The 15,428-nt window shown below is 40.1% G+C and overlaps 1 protein-coding gene across 4 annotated transcripts in view; it reads right to left on the bottom strand.

Annotated features, from left to right (window-relative positions):
• Positions 1 to 9: 9 nt before the first annotated feature.
• ITGA1 (integrin subunit alpha 1) overlaps positions 10 to 15,428 on the bottom strand; it is a 118,923-nt gene continuing 103,504 nt past the window's right edge. For 2 of the 4 annotated variants that reach the window (XM_039543410.1, XM_039543413.1), the window contains 3 exons: positions 11,861 to 11,977; positions 9,350 to 9,446; positions 3,646 to 4,030 (listed from right to left, as the gene is read on the bottom strand). In XM_039543410.1, coding sequence (XP_039399344.1) covers positions 9,402 to 9,446; positions 11,861 to 11,977 — 162 coding nt within the window. In that variant the 3' untranslated portion in view covers positions 3,646 to 4,030; positions 9,350 to 9,401. Of the gene's footprint in view, positions 103 to 1,016; positions 1,154 to 1,726; positions 1,818 to 3,645; positions 4,031 to 9,349; positions 9,447 to 11,860; positions 11,978 to 15,428 lie in introns of those variants that run through there. The other 2 variants (XM_039543411.1, XM_039543412.1) reach the window with 2 other exon arrangements.

Below are 15,428 nucleotides of genomic sequence, written 5' to 3'. Positions count from 1 at the left end.
TCATGATCTGCGGGAGCTCTACTGCCGCCACTTCAGTCTTCGGCGGCAATTCGGCAGCTGGTCCTTCGTTGCTTGCTGGGCTGGTGCTGGCCCTGCCGGAACCTGGAATGAGTGCTCATTGTTGGAGATTAATCTAAAAGTGATACTCAGAGTGCGGCACACGAGCCACAAGCGGCTTTTTAGCATGTCTTCTGCGGCTCTTTGCAGCACATGCTATTAAAACACAGTGATTTAATTATTAACCAATCAGGATGCTTTCACTACATTATTAACCAATTGTAGTTCATGAAATAGTACTTGGTTAGTCATTTTGCTGCAAGAATAATTGTGGTACACTGTAGCAGATGGCAGACTCACCGCTGCAGTGCCTCCTGCTGGTCAGCCCAGAAATTAGCTTCTTTTCCAGCCCCAGAGCACCTCCTGCTGGCCAGTGTCTCACCTGCCGCAGCCCCCGTGTCCATCCAGGACCCTGGTTCCCTTTACCTTGGGGTGCTGCCTTACAGCAGTCACCCCATACTCTAAGTCTCCCCTCCTCAGGGGAACCTCAAGCCCCTCCCTCCCCCACACCCACCTAGCCTCATTGGCTACTGCCAGTCATCATTTTGCCCTCTTTCCCTGGGGCAGATTGCAGTCTGTAATGGCCACTCATCACTGGCAAGGGGGTTGGACCAGCAGCCTCTGCAGCCCCAGTACCTCCTTAGGCCTTTACCAAGGCCTCAGCATGGGGAGTTGCCAGGCTGGAGCTCTCCAGCTCCTTTTCCCTTCCCCAGAACTGCTCTGCTTCAGGTACCCTTGTGTTACAGGCAGCTAGACACTTCTCTCTCCAAAGCTAGAGAGAAACTGACCCAGCACCTCCCTGAGCTCTTACAACAGGGCCAGGTGTGGCCTGATTGGGTGTGGCCACAGCTGTGGCTTCTTCCCCAATCAACCCATCTCTCCCCCACTCCCCTTGGAGCAGGGTAACTGCTCAGCTACATACACATAATAATATATATTGTGGTATAGATGAAGGATACCTGAGTCTGTGAAGGCTTAAGATCTCCCCTTCTTTCTCAAGGTTATTAGGGTCAATCAGTTATCTCCTGGATCTCATGGTTATCTCTGGGAGCTGCTCTCTTTGGGCCTCTCACCCACACTGGAAATGGGCCACCAGCTATGACAAGGTTACAAACTCCATTTTAAACTTACAACTTTTAAATCCATCCTGACATTTTATCAACCTAAAACCAATGGCCTCCAGGATACTACAAGGAAGGCAAAAAACCTAAAATATCCCCTCCTCCCACCACAGACCCACTGGACACCTTGTCAATCTAGTTCCAAGGGAAAAATTCCTTCTTAATCCCCAAAATTAGCAATCTATCAGATCCATTGCATCCTGGAAACACAGTTCCAACTGCATCTCCATTAGAGGGCAGGGAGAATGGGGCAGCAACCACAGCAAAGCTCCATTAGAGAGCTCCAAATATAAGACCAGGCAGGGTGCAAGAGGCATCAAACTTCTGTTGCCCCCAGAACCTAACCAATTGCAGCAGGGAGAGGGAGAGAATTCTCCTGTCATCCACCAACACACTCAATCTCATATATGTTCCAGATAAGGAGAGCAATGAAGGTCCCAGAGCAACCAAGCCTGCCTCTTCCCGTCGTCTCTTTTCAGAATCCCAGGGTGTGTTTTTCCCCTTCTGGTCAATCAAATATCTCCCCCTGTTGAGATGGGGAAGCTGCCAGTCTACTTCTCCTCCTCCATATGTGAAGTGGTGGGGCTTCATCACCTCCAGCCCCCTCATGCCCCCATCAGCAGCGTTGAGCCAGTGCATCTAAAGAGGAAGTAAGCCAGACCAGGAAAAGGGCTAGCATGGCTTACATCCTCTTGAGAAAAAGGGAGAAGCATGAACTGAATTGTAACGCTGGGTCACAGTTTGTTCCCTGGTCTGCTCACTCCTCCTCTTATTTTAAGGAAGATTGCAAGGGGCCAGTCTAGCTACAGCATTTTACATCTACAAAGTGCTATGTAAGTATTAACCATGAGTACAGTGACTGTCTTCTATCAGAAGAATGATCAGGTAGCTGTATCTATATCTCTTCAGTGTTCAGATGATTGCCCATATAACCCTTTTACTATGATTTTGGAACTCTCTTAGTCTTTGGGCTGGTCTATGTTGAAAAAATTACATCAGTATAGCTACATCTCTCAGGGGTGTGAATTTTTCACACCTGACAGGGACGTAATTAAACTGACCTAAACCCCCACCCCACCAGATGTAGACCTAGCTACCGCCTCTTGGGGAGATGGTGTGTCTACACTTAAAACACTAAAGCAGTGTAGCTGCAGCAGACATAGCCCCTTCATTTTGTGGTTTACAATCTTACAGGGTTTAATCCTGCACTCACTGAAGTGAACTGGACAGTGCCAGTGTCTTTAAAGTGTGCAGGTTCCAGGACTAGGATTGTTCAATTTGATTGATTTAGATCCAGTTTTGTGTCACTAATACAATATGCTACAAGGCTTACTTGAGGGTGTAATTCTGATCTGTTTTATTCATATGGAGTCATGTCATTAAAGGAGACCCGAAAATGGGGAAAAAATTGCAAAAAATTTTGTGATCCTCTCCCAATCCCATTTTTTTTTCAAAATGTTTTTTCAATGGAATTTTTTCAGACAGATCTTATTATTAGACATGTACATCATAGAAGTCTTGGTAAACATTTTCTCAACATGGGACAGGATGTTATTAATATTGAGTCACAGTTGAAGCCGGTTTCTATCTGATAAGGTCACTTAGATAAAAAAAAATGCAGTAGTGTAGTTGATTTACATTTTACAAAAACATTGTGTTGTGAAACAAAAGTTGCTATCTTTGCCTTCCAGCAAATTCTATGTGAAGTATTTTGATAGGCTGTGGAGGAGGTGAAGAGTCATTTTAGATTAGACAAGACAGCTCAGTATTCAAGAACAAACTGCAGGGAACAATTGTGGATTGGCCAGAGGGACAGATAACATGAGACAATATGCTTTCATTTTTAATGTCCATGGTGATGTGAAACTTTGTCAGTGTTAGGAGTTTAGACATACTGTGTAGATGTATGAATGTTTTGTGTATGCTTAAAAGAGAACTGGATAAATTCATGGAGGTTAAGTCCACTAATGGCTATTAGCCAGGATGGGTAAGGAATGGTGTCTCTAGCCTCTGTTTGTCACAGGGAGGAGAGAGATGGCAGGAGAGAGATCAGTTGATCATTATCTGTTAGGTTCACTCCCTCTGGGGCACCTGGCATTGGCCACTGTCGGCAGACAGGATACTGGGCTGGATGGACCTTTGGTCTGACCCAATATGACTGTTCTTATGTTCTTGGTATTTTAAAAGTTTCCAAAATGGTGTGTGTACACAAAATGTGTACAGCTTCAGGGGCTCTTTTGAAAATTTGGCTCGGGATGTCAGATATTATAACGTTATTTTAGCTGCAGTAATTTCATACTTAATAATGGCCGAAATTTCCTTGCTCTTATAGTTTTGCCCCAATGCGTACTTCTACAATACTTTTTCTATCCACATGACAAACACCTTTGTTCTCATATTATGGTTCCTTCATAATGCCTAGGGAGCAACATTATATCAAACAAACAAAATAGTCAACCAGGCTGGAAACATTGTTATTATTTATTGATAAAATGATATGGAACAATTTTACAGAAGAAAAGCAAACATGCAGAATTTAACAGGATTTTTTTTACGATTTCCTCTCTTAAAAGGTGTGCAAAATTTCAATAGTTATTACTGTTAAGTGGTATAATAAACAGTGGTGCTCTCTCCTTTGGTCTCTCTCCCCCTGCCACCACTTATGGCCATGTTTTGTTCATATGGTGCCCTGCTTGAACTATTTTCCAAGACACATCTTTTTTTAAAGTCTATAGTAAGGCTCTATAGAGGTGTGGTGGCTGAGTGGTTGAGGCAGTTGATAACCATCCTGAAGGTGGTGGGTTTGTGTTTCGCTTGCTCTCACATTGAAAGGCAGCCTCTAGTTCACCCACCTGCAAAACAGGTATGTGATTCCCAGGGTTAGACAAGTTAAAGATGGTTGGATGTGATATTAGCCACGTCACTCTCTGGTGTACCACTGATGTGCCTTAAACCATGTCAGCCTAATGAGCCATCTGTGACTTTGACTGAGGTTCTAACTCCTCCCTAAATATATGGTGTTTGGGAAAGAGGGCTTTTGCCATCACCATATGTACAGTATGGTGCCTTTCATCAGCATGTAGTGTTCTTTAGCTGCCTCACACAAAAATTCTGTGGGATAAGATCCCCATCAATATTAAAATAATAAGTCAAAAAGCTGGAAAATCTCAACTAGTGGTGGAGGAATTTAATGCTATGTGACAGCAACAAAATTTCAGGGCAGATTAAAAGAAACATATGAGGTCAGTTTTTCAAACACTGATGCTTAAGTTGCATCCATAAAAGAACTGCATGCACTGTATGTGCAAAGTATGCATTTGCATGTTCAAAATGTCTTGTCTGCATATTTGATGGTGTGCATTAGATATCAATGTTTAAAATGTTGCCTTTAATTACAAACAAATATTCATGTTCCAAATACTTACTTAGGCAGGGGTAAATACGCAGCTGATGGAATGGAACTATGACAATTTACACCAGCTGATGAACTGTTCACAAGTTTATGAATAAATGAGGACATAATTAAAAATCCTATATAATGCATTATTTTTCTTTGGGTCTACTAAAAAACATTATTATTAATCATTTACATTAAGCTGAAAGAGTACATAGTGCTTTACACTGTGAGATGGACTCATGGCAGAAATCCAGCCAAGTCTTCACATTTTCAAGTAATGAGAAAAATGCACAAGTTGGATAAAATTGGGCCTGGGAGAAATTTTCACTTAAAGTTTCTGATAAGGTGCATGCATTTGCAAGAGCTCTGTTCTGTTCATATGTGCATCTTTTTGCCTTCACTTTTAGTTAAAAATAACAAGCAATATAATTACAAAATAGGTTTTGTAGCTAGGATGATCCTGTATGCAGTATTTGATAGAAGATTTGAAAAATTAGGTTGTTCAGAAGCATAAAACTTAAAACATATAGCTCACCTTGGTGCAATCCTTATCCCTGCTCCGGCCTCTGTATGCCAGGCAAAAACACTGGACCAGTGTAACCAGGCCTCAAAAGCCCTGAGTCCATCTGGAAGACCTCTCTTAGTGCAGGCACTGCAGAAGACAGTTATAAGGCTGCCCACTGAAGACCTCTTTGCGAGCCTTGGCATAGGGTTTGGGATAAGGGCAGGGCCAGCCAGGAGTGCAAGTAGGGTGGTACACTCCAGTACGCAGTACTGGCAAGAGATTTTTAGTGGGTATGGGGTACTGGAAAGACTTGGGGAGGCTAGCCCCCACCCACTGGAGCAGAACACAGCTAGCCCCCACCTTTAAAGGAGCAGAACACAGCTAGGGAGGACGTTCATTCTTTAATATGGGTTTAACAGCACAATACATATGCTAACAAATTTAAACAAAGGCTTTGTGCTGTGTATTGTGCTGTTAAGTTGGCCAGGAGTCCTGCGGGGGCTGGGACAGAAGGTGTTTAAACAGTGTTTTTGATTCCTGCTCTAGACTCTGGACTCTGGACATCTACTGTTGGGAGCATTCTAACTAAGGGACTGAGGACTTCAAGGTAATCTGGAGCCTTCATATTTCCTTTGCAGATGCACTTATGCATTGAAAATGGTACAAAGACTGTTCTAGCCTCATGGATTGTGATTTCTCCCTTGCAATGGACAAAGATCAGATGTCTGCTGACTTTCTCACATGGGTCAGCAGCCTTTGGTACCTGTGATATAAGCAACATAGCCCTTGCTTGAGTGGTTTTGTTCTTTCCTCTCCAAATGTCAAAGCCTGTTCCCATTGAAATCAACAGCAAAACTTCTTCTGATTTCAATGGGAACAGGATTTGGCTCCAAGAGATCAGAGAATGTGATTTTGATGAATTGCTTGTCTGTCCAGAGACAGTTCTCATGCACGTTCTGCCAGGCTGATTTTGAGTGCCCTGCCTGTATGTCATGCTGAGGAAAATAATAAAAGTCCCAACCCACCAAGTGTTAATTATTAGAATCATATTGCAACTTGCTGCTCCTTAATATGTGAAGTAGAGTATTTTTTGTAACCTTTTTAGTAGATGCAGAATGTCAGTGAAATGTTTCTGATATTTGCACCATTGGTTTCAATGGAGTTTTCTATGGTTTGTGTAATCAGAGTAATAGTAAAAGCAGCAAAGAGTCTTGTGGCACCTTATAGACTAGCAGACATTTGGGACATGCATCCGACGAAGTGGGTATTCACCCACGAAAGCTCATGCTCCCAAATGTCTGTTAGTCTATAAGGTGCCACAAGACTCTTTGCTGCTTTTACAGATCCAGACTAACATGGCTACCCCTCTGATACTTGACAGAGTAATAGTGTTTGTGTGATGGTGTGCGCAAAGGTTCTATGGAGTAGAAATGGTGCATTGCTAATGCAGGTTATGTGATAAGGAAGAATTCCATGGCAGTACTTACTTTACATATTATTATGTTTAAATCATTTCTTTTTTTAAATTGAAAATCTAAGAGAGCCAGAATGAGCAGGAAGAAAGCGCCATGGTACAAACAGAGAAGAAAGGCAACTATATAAAGCCTATTATTGCATGTATGATGCAAAGTGTGACTAAAATGAGTGGAAAAGTGCTGAACCTAGGAAGAATACTTATGTACTCTTTCTCTAGGAAAATATACTGTATACAAAAACTAACATGGTTGCTGATGCATATTAGTCAATAACAGCATTAAATGTAACATTTCATTACAAATACTGCTTAACAGATCATCGTAGTTGCAACGTGAAGCACTTAAAAGTCAAGACATGCTACAGTTAAAATTACGTATCTTAGCACTGCCCCATTATATTATAACATATGCATTTTTATACAGCAGTTAATCACAGGTGGGGAAGAAGAATGGCCTTGTGGTTAAAGCACTAGACAGAGATTCAGGAGAGTGAGGGTTCAGTTCCTGCTCTGCTACAGACTTCCTGTGTGACCATAGGGGAGTCACTCAATATCTCTGCCTAAATATCGATAATAGCACTTTCCCCATCTCCCAGGGATGGTGTGAGGATAAACACATTAATAATTGGAGGCACACAAAGAGATATATGGCCTTCATCACCATACTAAGTACCTCAGACAGATAACATCATTGCTATGTGGCCATGTCTAGCTACTAAACCTGTACTCCTATCAAGTGCAAACTGGACTGCAGACAATGAAGCAGCTGTTTAATATTTATCTTCATTGTGCAATGAGTGAACCTTTTCATCATTCAACTGCTGACCAATTTGCACACTGAATGAAGCAGGGTTTTTTTTTTTATACACCACTCTTTGAATTCTAGTTCTGTCCATCACCACAACAACAGAGCACCTCTGCATTTGAGGGACTTCTGCTCTCAGTTATACCTGTGTACCTTTGGAGTAAGTCCATTAACTTTGGTGGAATTACTCCAAATTTCATAAACTCCATGGGACAGCAGAGATGCAGCTATTTATAAAGTCCATGTTGTGACTCTGCCACACTTTCTAATGAATTATATTCATTAAAATACTAGACATGGGCAATTCCAGTCAGGCTATGATTGTGCAATCATAATTTTTCTTGCATATGAAATAAAGTTTACAAACACTTGCAAACTAACTCATACTTGCTATATTCATGAGTCTCAACCCATCCCAGTGACTACCATATAAGCCAAAGAATAGATACAAGGGACTCCATGATTTACTCCCTGATATCCTCTTTCAAATATGAAGCACCTCCTAAATTTCCAGAACTCTATTTGCCAACATATATAATTCAACCTATGGTCACTTTTTTAGAAAAATATACACTCATATTAAGAAGTAACAGTATACTGGATAAAACTATTGTCAAAGAATAAAACAAATATGCCTGTTATGTTCTTTGGAAAAACTGCAGTGGTTTTTGCATTTCAGTGAAATTTGTACCAAGGAGATGAATAAACTCCATTGTCTAAATGTGGGGCTACTTTTGGAAGATGAAGGCATATCCACATATGCTCATTCTATAGAAGGAAGGTGACCCAGGTGAAAGAAAGAGGCAGCTTTATATTAAAAATGATTAGCATTCTAAATGGGTTTAGAGAAATATACTTTTAGTATCTGTGTTTCAGTGTATTATATAACATTTTAAATCTTTGATACAAAATAAACATCATTTGTTAAATGCTTAATCAGTGAACAAATTTTGCATCAGTTTTTAAACTTGTAAGTAACAAATGAAGTGTGGTTTGTAATACAAAAAGCTTGTCAGTGCTTTTCTAACTGCTCTTTTGATAAACTATATGGTTGGGAACTTTTAACCTACTGAACTAAATAGCTACACAGTAACTTTTCATGGATAGCTCAAGAAACAACCCTACTAGCTTCTCCACCATACACAGTGAGGGACAAATTTTCAGGTTGCATCTAGAAAACACAACACATACAATATTGATGGGCACATCAGTTTGTGAGTCCAAATGTACATCTGCTTATTTGCAAAAATGTGCAATCAGCTGTGCTTGTAATTATTGTGAGCATAATTTTACAGGCCTGCTAAAAGTCAGATTTTGGTTCAGACACTTGTATGACTTAAGGGATCAATCCTGAATAGTTTTGTTAAATGAAATGTATTTCATGGAATGGCCTCTGTACATCTGGATGAACTACATTAAGAGGGAAGAAAAGCCCTTGGAATTGCACGTTTCATGCAAGCTCTGCAGTTGCTCCTTTCCTCTGGATCATCCCTTTGTCAAATATACCCGACTATATTTGGTGCATGCTCAAGGTTTGAAAGTCTGGCTTAGCCAATTGCCAGTCCATTATGAGAAATGACTTTTGAATACTTTGTTCTTTTGAAAATAAGGAACATGTGGTAAAGAGATTATGATTACTACTTACAACTTGGTTTCTTGCATAATTTGGGCTGAAGAATTACTTCATTTGATAAAAAATATGAAGAGACTATTTTCCCTATGCAAAAGAACCCAGAATTTTAAAATGGAATTACTCTCCAAAAATGAGTAACAGCTTAAAATACAGTATTTCCTAATATATTACAAAATACTATAGGGTTGTTGTTTTCCCTTTTTAACATCCATCTATATACTTGATTTGTTTGTTGTTGTTTTTTTCTCTTTTTAAAAAACAACACCTTGATTAGTCCATGATGGAGTTTAGAAAATGTTGTGACCATCACATTTATAACTATATTTATAGCTTTACAGTCATATATTTGAGGCAGACCTGAGAACAGATAATTGTTTAATTGCAACATATTCTCCTTTGGTAGAATTCTTTATTTCTCCATTTTCTTCTTTAGTGGCCTTTTGAAAAATCCAACCTGTATATGGCAGAAAAAAGAGGAAGCAATTCAAAACTGGAATTTTAGAAACATATGAGACAATTTGGCAAAGCTTAAATGTTGTTATTTATTGTTTTAATGCTTACAGATGATACAAATTCACTTATCACTGAAGTACAATGTTGTTTTAATGGATTGGAACAATAATGACATATCTCACACTAACAGACGAACTGAGAGCAAAGTTAATGTACAATGATTGCTGAATCATTGTTATGCTGACAGAAAGTGTCAAAGATTTGTCAAGTCTTCAAACAAACTAGAAGACTGTTGAATAAATATTAGTTTACTGTTTAAATTCCAGATTTTCCAGTGGCTATACATACTAATTACTGACATACTGAGTTTTGGTTTTGATAAGACTGCCCACTTGTGGCAAAATATTTAAGTACAGCAGTAAAACAGAATGTATCTATCTTTAAATTATAATATGAAATTTGAATTGCTGAAGAATATCAAACCTGAAGTCAATAACAAAATATTTTTATAATGCTACACTCTTCATTTAATTTTTCAGCTAATAACAAATATAATGTTATATTTTTCAGTGTTTATGAGGGCAACAGACAGCTAGTTATACAGCGTATTAATTCCACTCAGAATCACCACTTAACAGGCCAGTTTTTGTTAACCTGCAACATGGCACAGACAAAACCTGCTTTTGTGTATGAAAATCTGGTAATTTCATGTCTAAAATCATCTGTGAATTTTAGATGTGTAATTTTGAAGATGCAAAGGTAGCGGGGGCCACTTTTGAAAATTGGCCCCAACATGTCAAGGTATTTGTTAGTTTTCTACTAGTTCTGCTGATTTTGTAAATATGTAAGCACTGGAGGTATTTTTATTGTTACTTAATTTTAATTCTGCAATGATTAAGAATCAATTAATAGGTACTAATGACACATAATACCTACATTTTGAAATTCACTAGTGATTTTGGTTGCTAAACTCGACACCTTGAAGGGGCCTGGTTTTCAGATGGTGGATGCATAACACTTTCTGATAATCAGGCCCCTTTAATGGTCTCAAGTCGGGCACCCAAAAATCACTATTCACTTTTGATTTTATTGCCTAATAATATTTTTATATATATATCATAAAAATAAAAGGTTGATATCAAAAGAAATATGAGCAAAATGTTGTGCCTACCACGAGTGTACGTGCAAATCAAGTGACTATGTGTGTGTAAATGGCTAGCTAAGAATGTAATCAGTTTACTTATATGTTCAAATGACTGTACATGTGCAGTAGTGTATCTGCATGGATGAATGTGTGAAATTATATGTGGATTCTTGGATATGGACCTCAAGACTCCCAGTTTAAAACAATGTAGCCTAAGGTATACAGTTTTATTGTTAAAAGAGAAACCAGTTATGAATCAGTACCAATACTAAAAATTTACTAGCACCATCTCTCTAAGATACTGCTGTAATGTATAAAACAGACTGGCAATAGCAAGTGGACTTTATGGAGTTTGACTCTTCTCCCTTTTCATGGTATAGAAATTTTGCTTGGGAAAGTTAGTAACTCTAATCTTAGTTTACTATTTATGGTTACAACTATGGGCTATTTCAAGAGTTATTAGAAATGGCTTTGGATCATTAAAGGTCTTGCAAGGTTTTAAATGCTTATTGTGGAATGCTGAGAAACCTTAATTCCTACTGAGTTGACTGAGAGTGGAAGGCACCCAGAACCTTCAAGAAGTATTCATAACTTTTCAGGATCAAACCATACATACCTAGAGTTAAGGCGTGATATCTGTGAGTAGGTATTTGGGGCCTGACCCTCAGAGGTGCTTTGACTTTCCAAATGTTTAAGAAATTTTGAGACTGTATTTCAGCTTAAGCAACCCAAAATTCAAGGAACTCAGGAAAAACCTGGCATGGTTAGCTAAAATTATTTACCATTCTGTATTGTATACCTTAACAACTTCACTGTGGTGAATCAGTGTTGGTGTTCCACAGAGTGGCTCTAGGGTATTTCAGTGAAACTTTCATTATTTTGATTCTCTGAAGTATGACCAGACTGAACTGGCTTAGAAATTATTTCACAAGATGGAAGAATTTCTTGTTAGTAGGACAAAAGTGCAAATCGGCACTTTTTCTAAGCATAACTGTGTCAGAACCCACTTTTTTCTGACAAGAACTCTAACTGAATCTAATTTTAACGAAACCTCGCTGTTAGAAAACTGGCACATATTGATTGTACCCAAGTGGTTAGAATGGTGTATTTTACTTAGGGAAAAATGAAATTTCATGAAGTATTTATTATGATATTTTACTAATTTAGGGATTTATGATGTTTGTCAAGTTCTAATGGCAAGAACACAGGACTGAGCCCTTAAACATCTATGTAAAAATCTAAACATAAAAACAAATAAATATGTAGCTTACCTTCCACAATGCAAATATAAGAAGTGCAAGAATCAAGAGTCCAGCAAAGGCACTCAGTAAAATGACCCATAAAGGGATGGTGCCAGGGTGAAGTTCTTTTGAAATTATAACCATGATCTGTGAAAATTATTCAAAAGGTAAATGGTAAAAAAAATTTTTCTCTGGGTAACAAAGTAGCATAACGTGTATCACCTACTGTAGATACTGTAGTATGACTTTCAAAAGAACCCTATAGTTTCATTTTGTGGGTAGAATTTAAAGAAAGAGAGAATTTAACCCTCAGTGTGAAAATTGATATTTATGTAAAGTCTCACAAGATGTGTAAAATTCACACAAAGGGTCAGTTTCCTCAAAGACATTACAAGCTTCCTCCAGAAACTCTTCAACATCAACAACCTCCTTCATAATACCATCCCTACCACCATGGATATCATCTCCCTATATACCAACATCCCTCACCATGATGGTATCACTGTTTGCCTGAAATACCTATAAAATAATGAGCACTCAGAAATCCACCCCAAATGCATAGCCAAACTCATCATCACCAACAACTACTTTATATTTAACAACAAACACTTTGTCCAAACTATGGGAACAGCAATGACTAGTAAGATGGCAACCTCTTTATGGGACACCTCATGGAGGAATTTCTGAAAAAATGCACCACAAAAATCAGTGATATACCTGAGATACATCAATGATATTTTCATCCTCTGGACAGATGACCTAAACTTCCTCATAGATTTCTACAACAACTTCAACCGCCACCACCGAGCCATCAAACTCTCTCTACAACATTGTCACACCAGCTTCCTGAAGACCATGATTAGATTCAACAATGGAACCCTACAGACAACTATATACAAGAAACCCACGGATCACTACATTTACCATCACAGATCCAACAACCACCTCAGACATGCCAAGGAATCTGTTATCTACAGCCAGGCACTCAGATACCACAGAATTTGCTCCAAATAGGAAGTCCGGGATACACATTAAACACATTTAAATCTGCCTTCACTAAACAAGGACATGCCACCAAAGAAGCAGATTGTATCATGGAATGGGCCACCCAAATATCCAGAAGAACCTGCTTCAATATAGGGGGAAAAAACCTCACTGACCACACACCTCCAGTTGTTACCTATCACCCCACATCATCTAACAATTATAACCCATACTTGATGGGGACCACATCCTGAAAGAAATCTTTCCCAAACCCTGCCTTCTAGCCTTCAGACAACACCCAACCTCCCCACGGACCAGGACATACTAACTCAAAGTGTGACCAGACCCTGACAGAACAACAGATGGAAAACCTGTGGACATATCTCCACAGCTACAATGATTGGTAGCCCCAGATTAAACCTTTCAAGATTCATGGGTCCCACACATGCCTATCATAACATGTGGTATACCTCAGAGTGCATCAAATGCCCCAGGAACAATTATGTAGGTGAAACCAGATAACTGCTACTCCCTCGAATGAACTCACACAGAAAAATGATAAAAGGCAGAAATACCCTATCACCTCTAGGTGAACACTTTTCTCAGAATGATCACTGGGTACCTGACCTCTCAGTCCTCATCCTCAAAGAAACGTGCCCAACATCATCAAAAAATGAGCCTTGGAACTTAAATTTGTAACTCTACTGGACACTAAAAAACAGACTTAGAGACACTGGTTTTTATGGCCCTTACAACAATTTGTAACACACCCTACTGCTTGCTGATCCTTAATTGCTCACTTCATTTTAAGTGGTCTCCTACAGCATGAGTGAATCCCTTATGCTTAGTGTGACCAGATGTCCCGATTTTATAGGGACAATCATGATTTCTTATATAGACATCCCCATCCCCATCCCGATTTTTCACACTTGCTGTCTGGTCACCCTACTTATGCTTACCAATCTGTCCCACTTTGTATTTAGCTCAGACACTCTTGTTTTTTCCTCCAGATCTGAGGAAATTCTGAGAAGCTTGAAAGCTTGTCCCTTCCACAAACAGAAACTGGTCCTATTAAAGACATTACCTCACCTACCTGGTCTCTTTCATATCCTGGGACCAACATGGCTACAACAAACTGCAAAGTACCTTCTAATTAGCAGTCACTGTTTTATTTATCACAATTCTGCTACTAAGGCCTGGTCTACACTAGGGGGGGATGTTGATGTAAGATACGCAACTTCAGCTATGGGAATACCGTAGCTGAAGTCGAAGTATCTTATTCCGACTTACTGCCCGTCCTCACAGCGCGGGATCGACGTCCGCGGCTCCCCGTGTCGACTCCGCTACCGCCGCTCGCTCTGGTGGAGTTCCGGAGTCGACATGAGCGCGTTCGGGGATCGATATATCGCGTCTAGATGAGATGTGATATATCGATCCCTGAAAAATCGATTGCTACCCACCGATACTGCGGGTAGTCTGGACGTACCCAAAGTGACTGTAGTATTCTAATGAACTATATTTCCTGAAGTGTGATGGGGTGCACAAACCTCAGACTGAGCAACCAGGGGTTAAGGAATTACTCTGGGCTCAGCCAGCTTCACCCTGCCACACCTGTAGCAAATGTACCATCTGGAGAAGGAAGAAAAAGGCAGGAGAGCAGCTAATTTGGGGGCAGACCAGGGAGAAGAGCAGACCTGCTACCAGCTGCTCCAGGGAGATGAGCTGAGGGAAAGGCAAAACAACTGCCCAAAGGCCCCTCCCTGAGGGAAGGGAGGGCCTGCTGCAGAGACACACTGAGAGAGAAGCATTGCCCTCTCATATGAACTCTGGACTGGACTGATCCCCTTAATTTTTGTTTGAACTATCCCAACAGGGGAAAGCCTTGGACTGAGCTGGCCCAGGAGGCTGGGCCATACCCCAGAAGGAGGCAGTTGCCCCAGATGGTGACCTTGGGACAATTGCAGGGAGGTGATAGGAAGTGGCCCAGGGAGGGCTGCCTTAAGCCTCCCTAGCTGTCAGAACACGGATAGCCCTCAAAGAGCCCTCGGTTGGAGCACAGTGGAGTGGGAGGGCCAGGTAGCGTGACCAGACAGCAAATGTGAAAAATCGGGACGGGGGTGGGGGGTAATAGGAGCCTATGTAAGAAAAAGACCCAAAATCAGGACTGTCCCTATACAATTGGGACATCTGGTCACCCTAGGGCCAGGGCTCACCTACCAACCAGCTCTCTGTATGTCACTAACCTAACTACTAGGCAGCACTCCCCTACCAACCAACCCTGAGTGAGGGCTGTCACAAAAAATGTATAATTTTGGCATAAAATTTCCATGTTTATCAATGGTTATCAATGATTCTCAGAAAGGATTTTTAGTAATACAGGGAAATATTTATTTTATTTAAGTTTGTATTAAGCTCCTAAAAAAGAGACGTGTTCATTCATGAGTACTGAAAATGCATGTGGAAAGGCTTCACACTATGGAGTGTCTACAGTACTTGCTCCATGATTCAGAAGAGCATGTTAAGGGCTTAGCTTCATGAAAAAGTTGCAGAGGTTTAACTAAATTTGTGATTTTTAAACCAATTTAGTTAAATCAATATAAAAGACTGTGTAGAA

This window comes from Mauremys reevesii, linkage group 6, assembly GCF_016161935.1.
Source record: "Mauremys reevesii isolate NIE-2019 linkage group 6, ASM1616193v1, whole genome shotgun sequence".
NCBI classification, from domain to species: domain Eukaryota; kingdom Metazoa; phylum Chordata; order Testudines; family Geoemydidae; genus Mauremys; species Mauremys reevesii.
The sequence above is the reverse complement of the archived record's forward strand: the minus strand, read 5'-3'. Positions and strand labels throughout refer to the sequence as shown.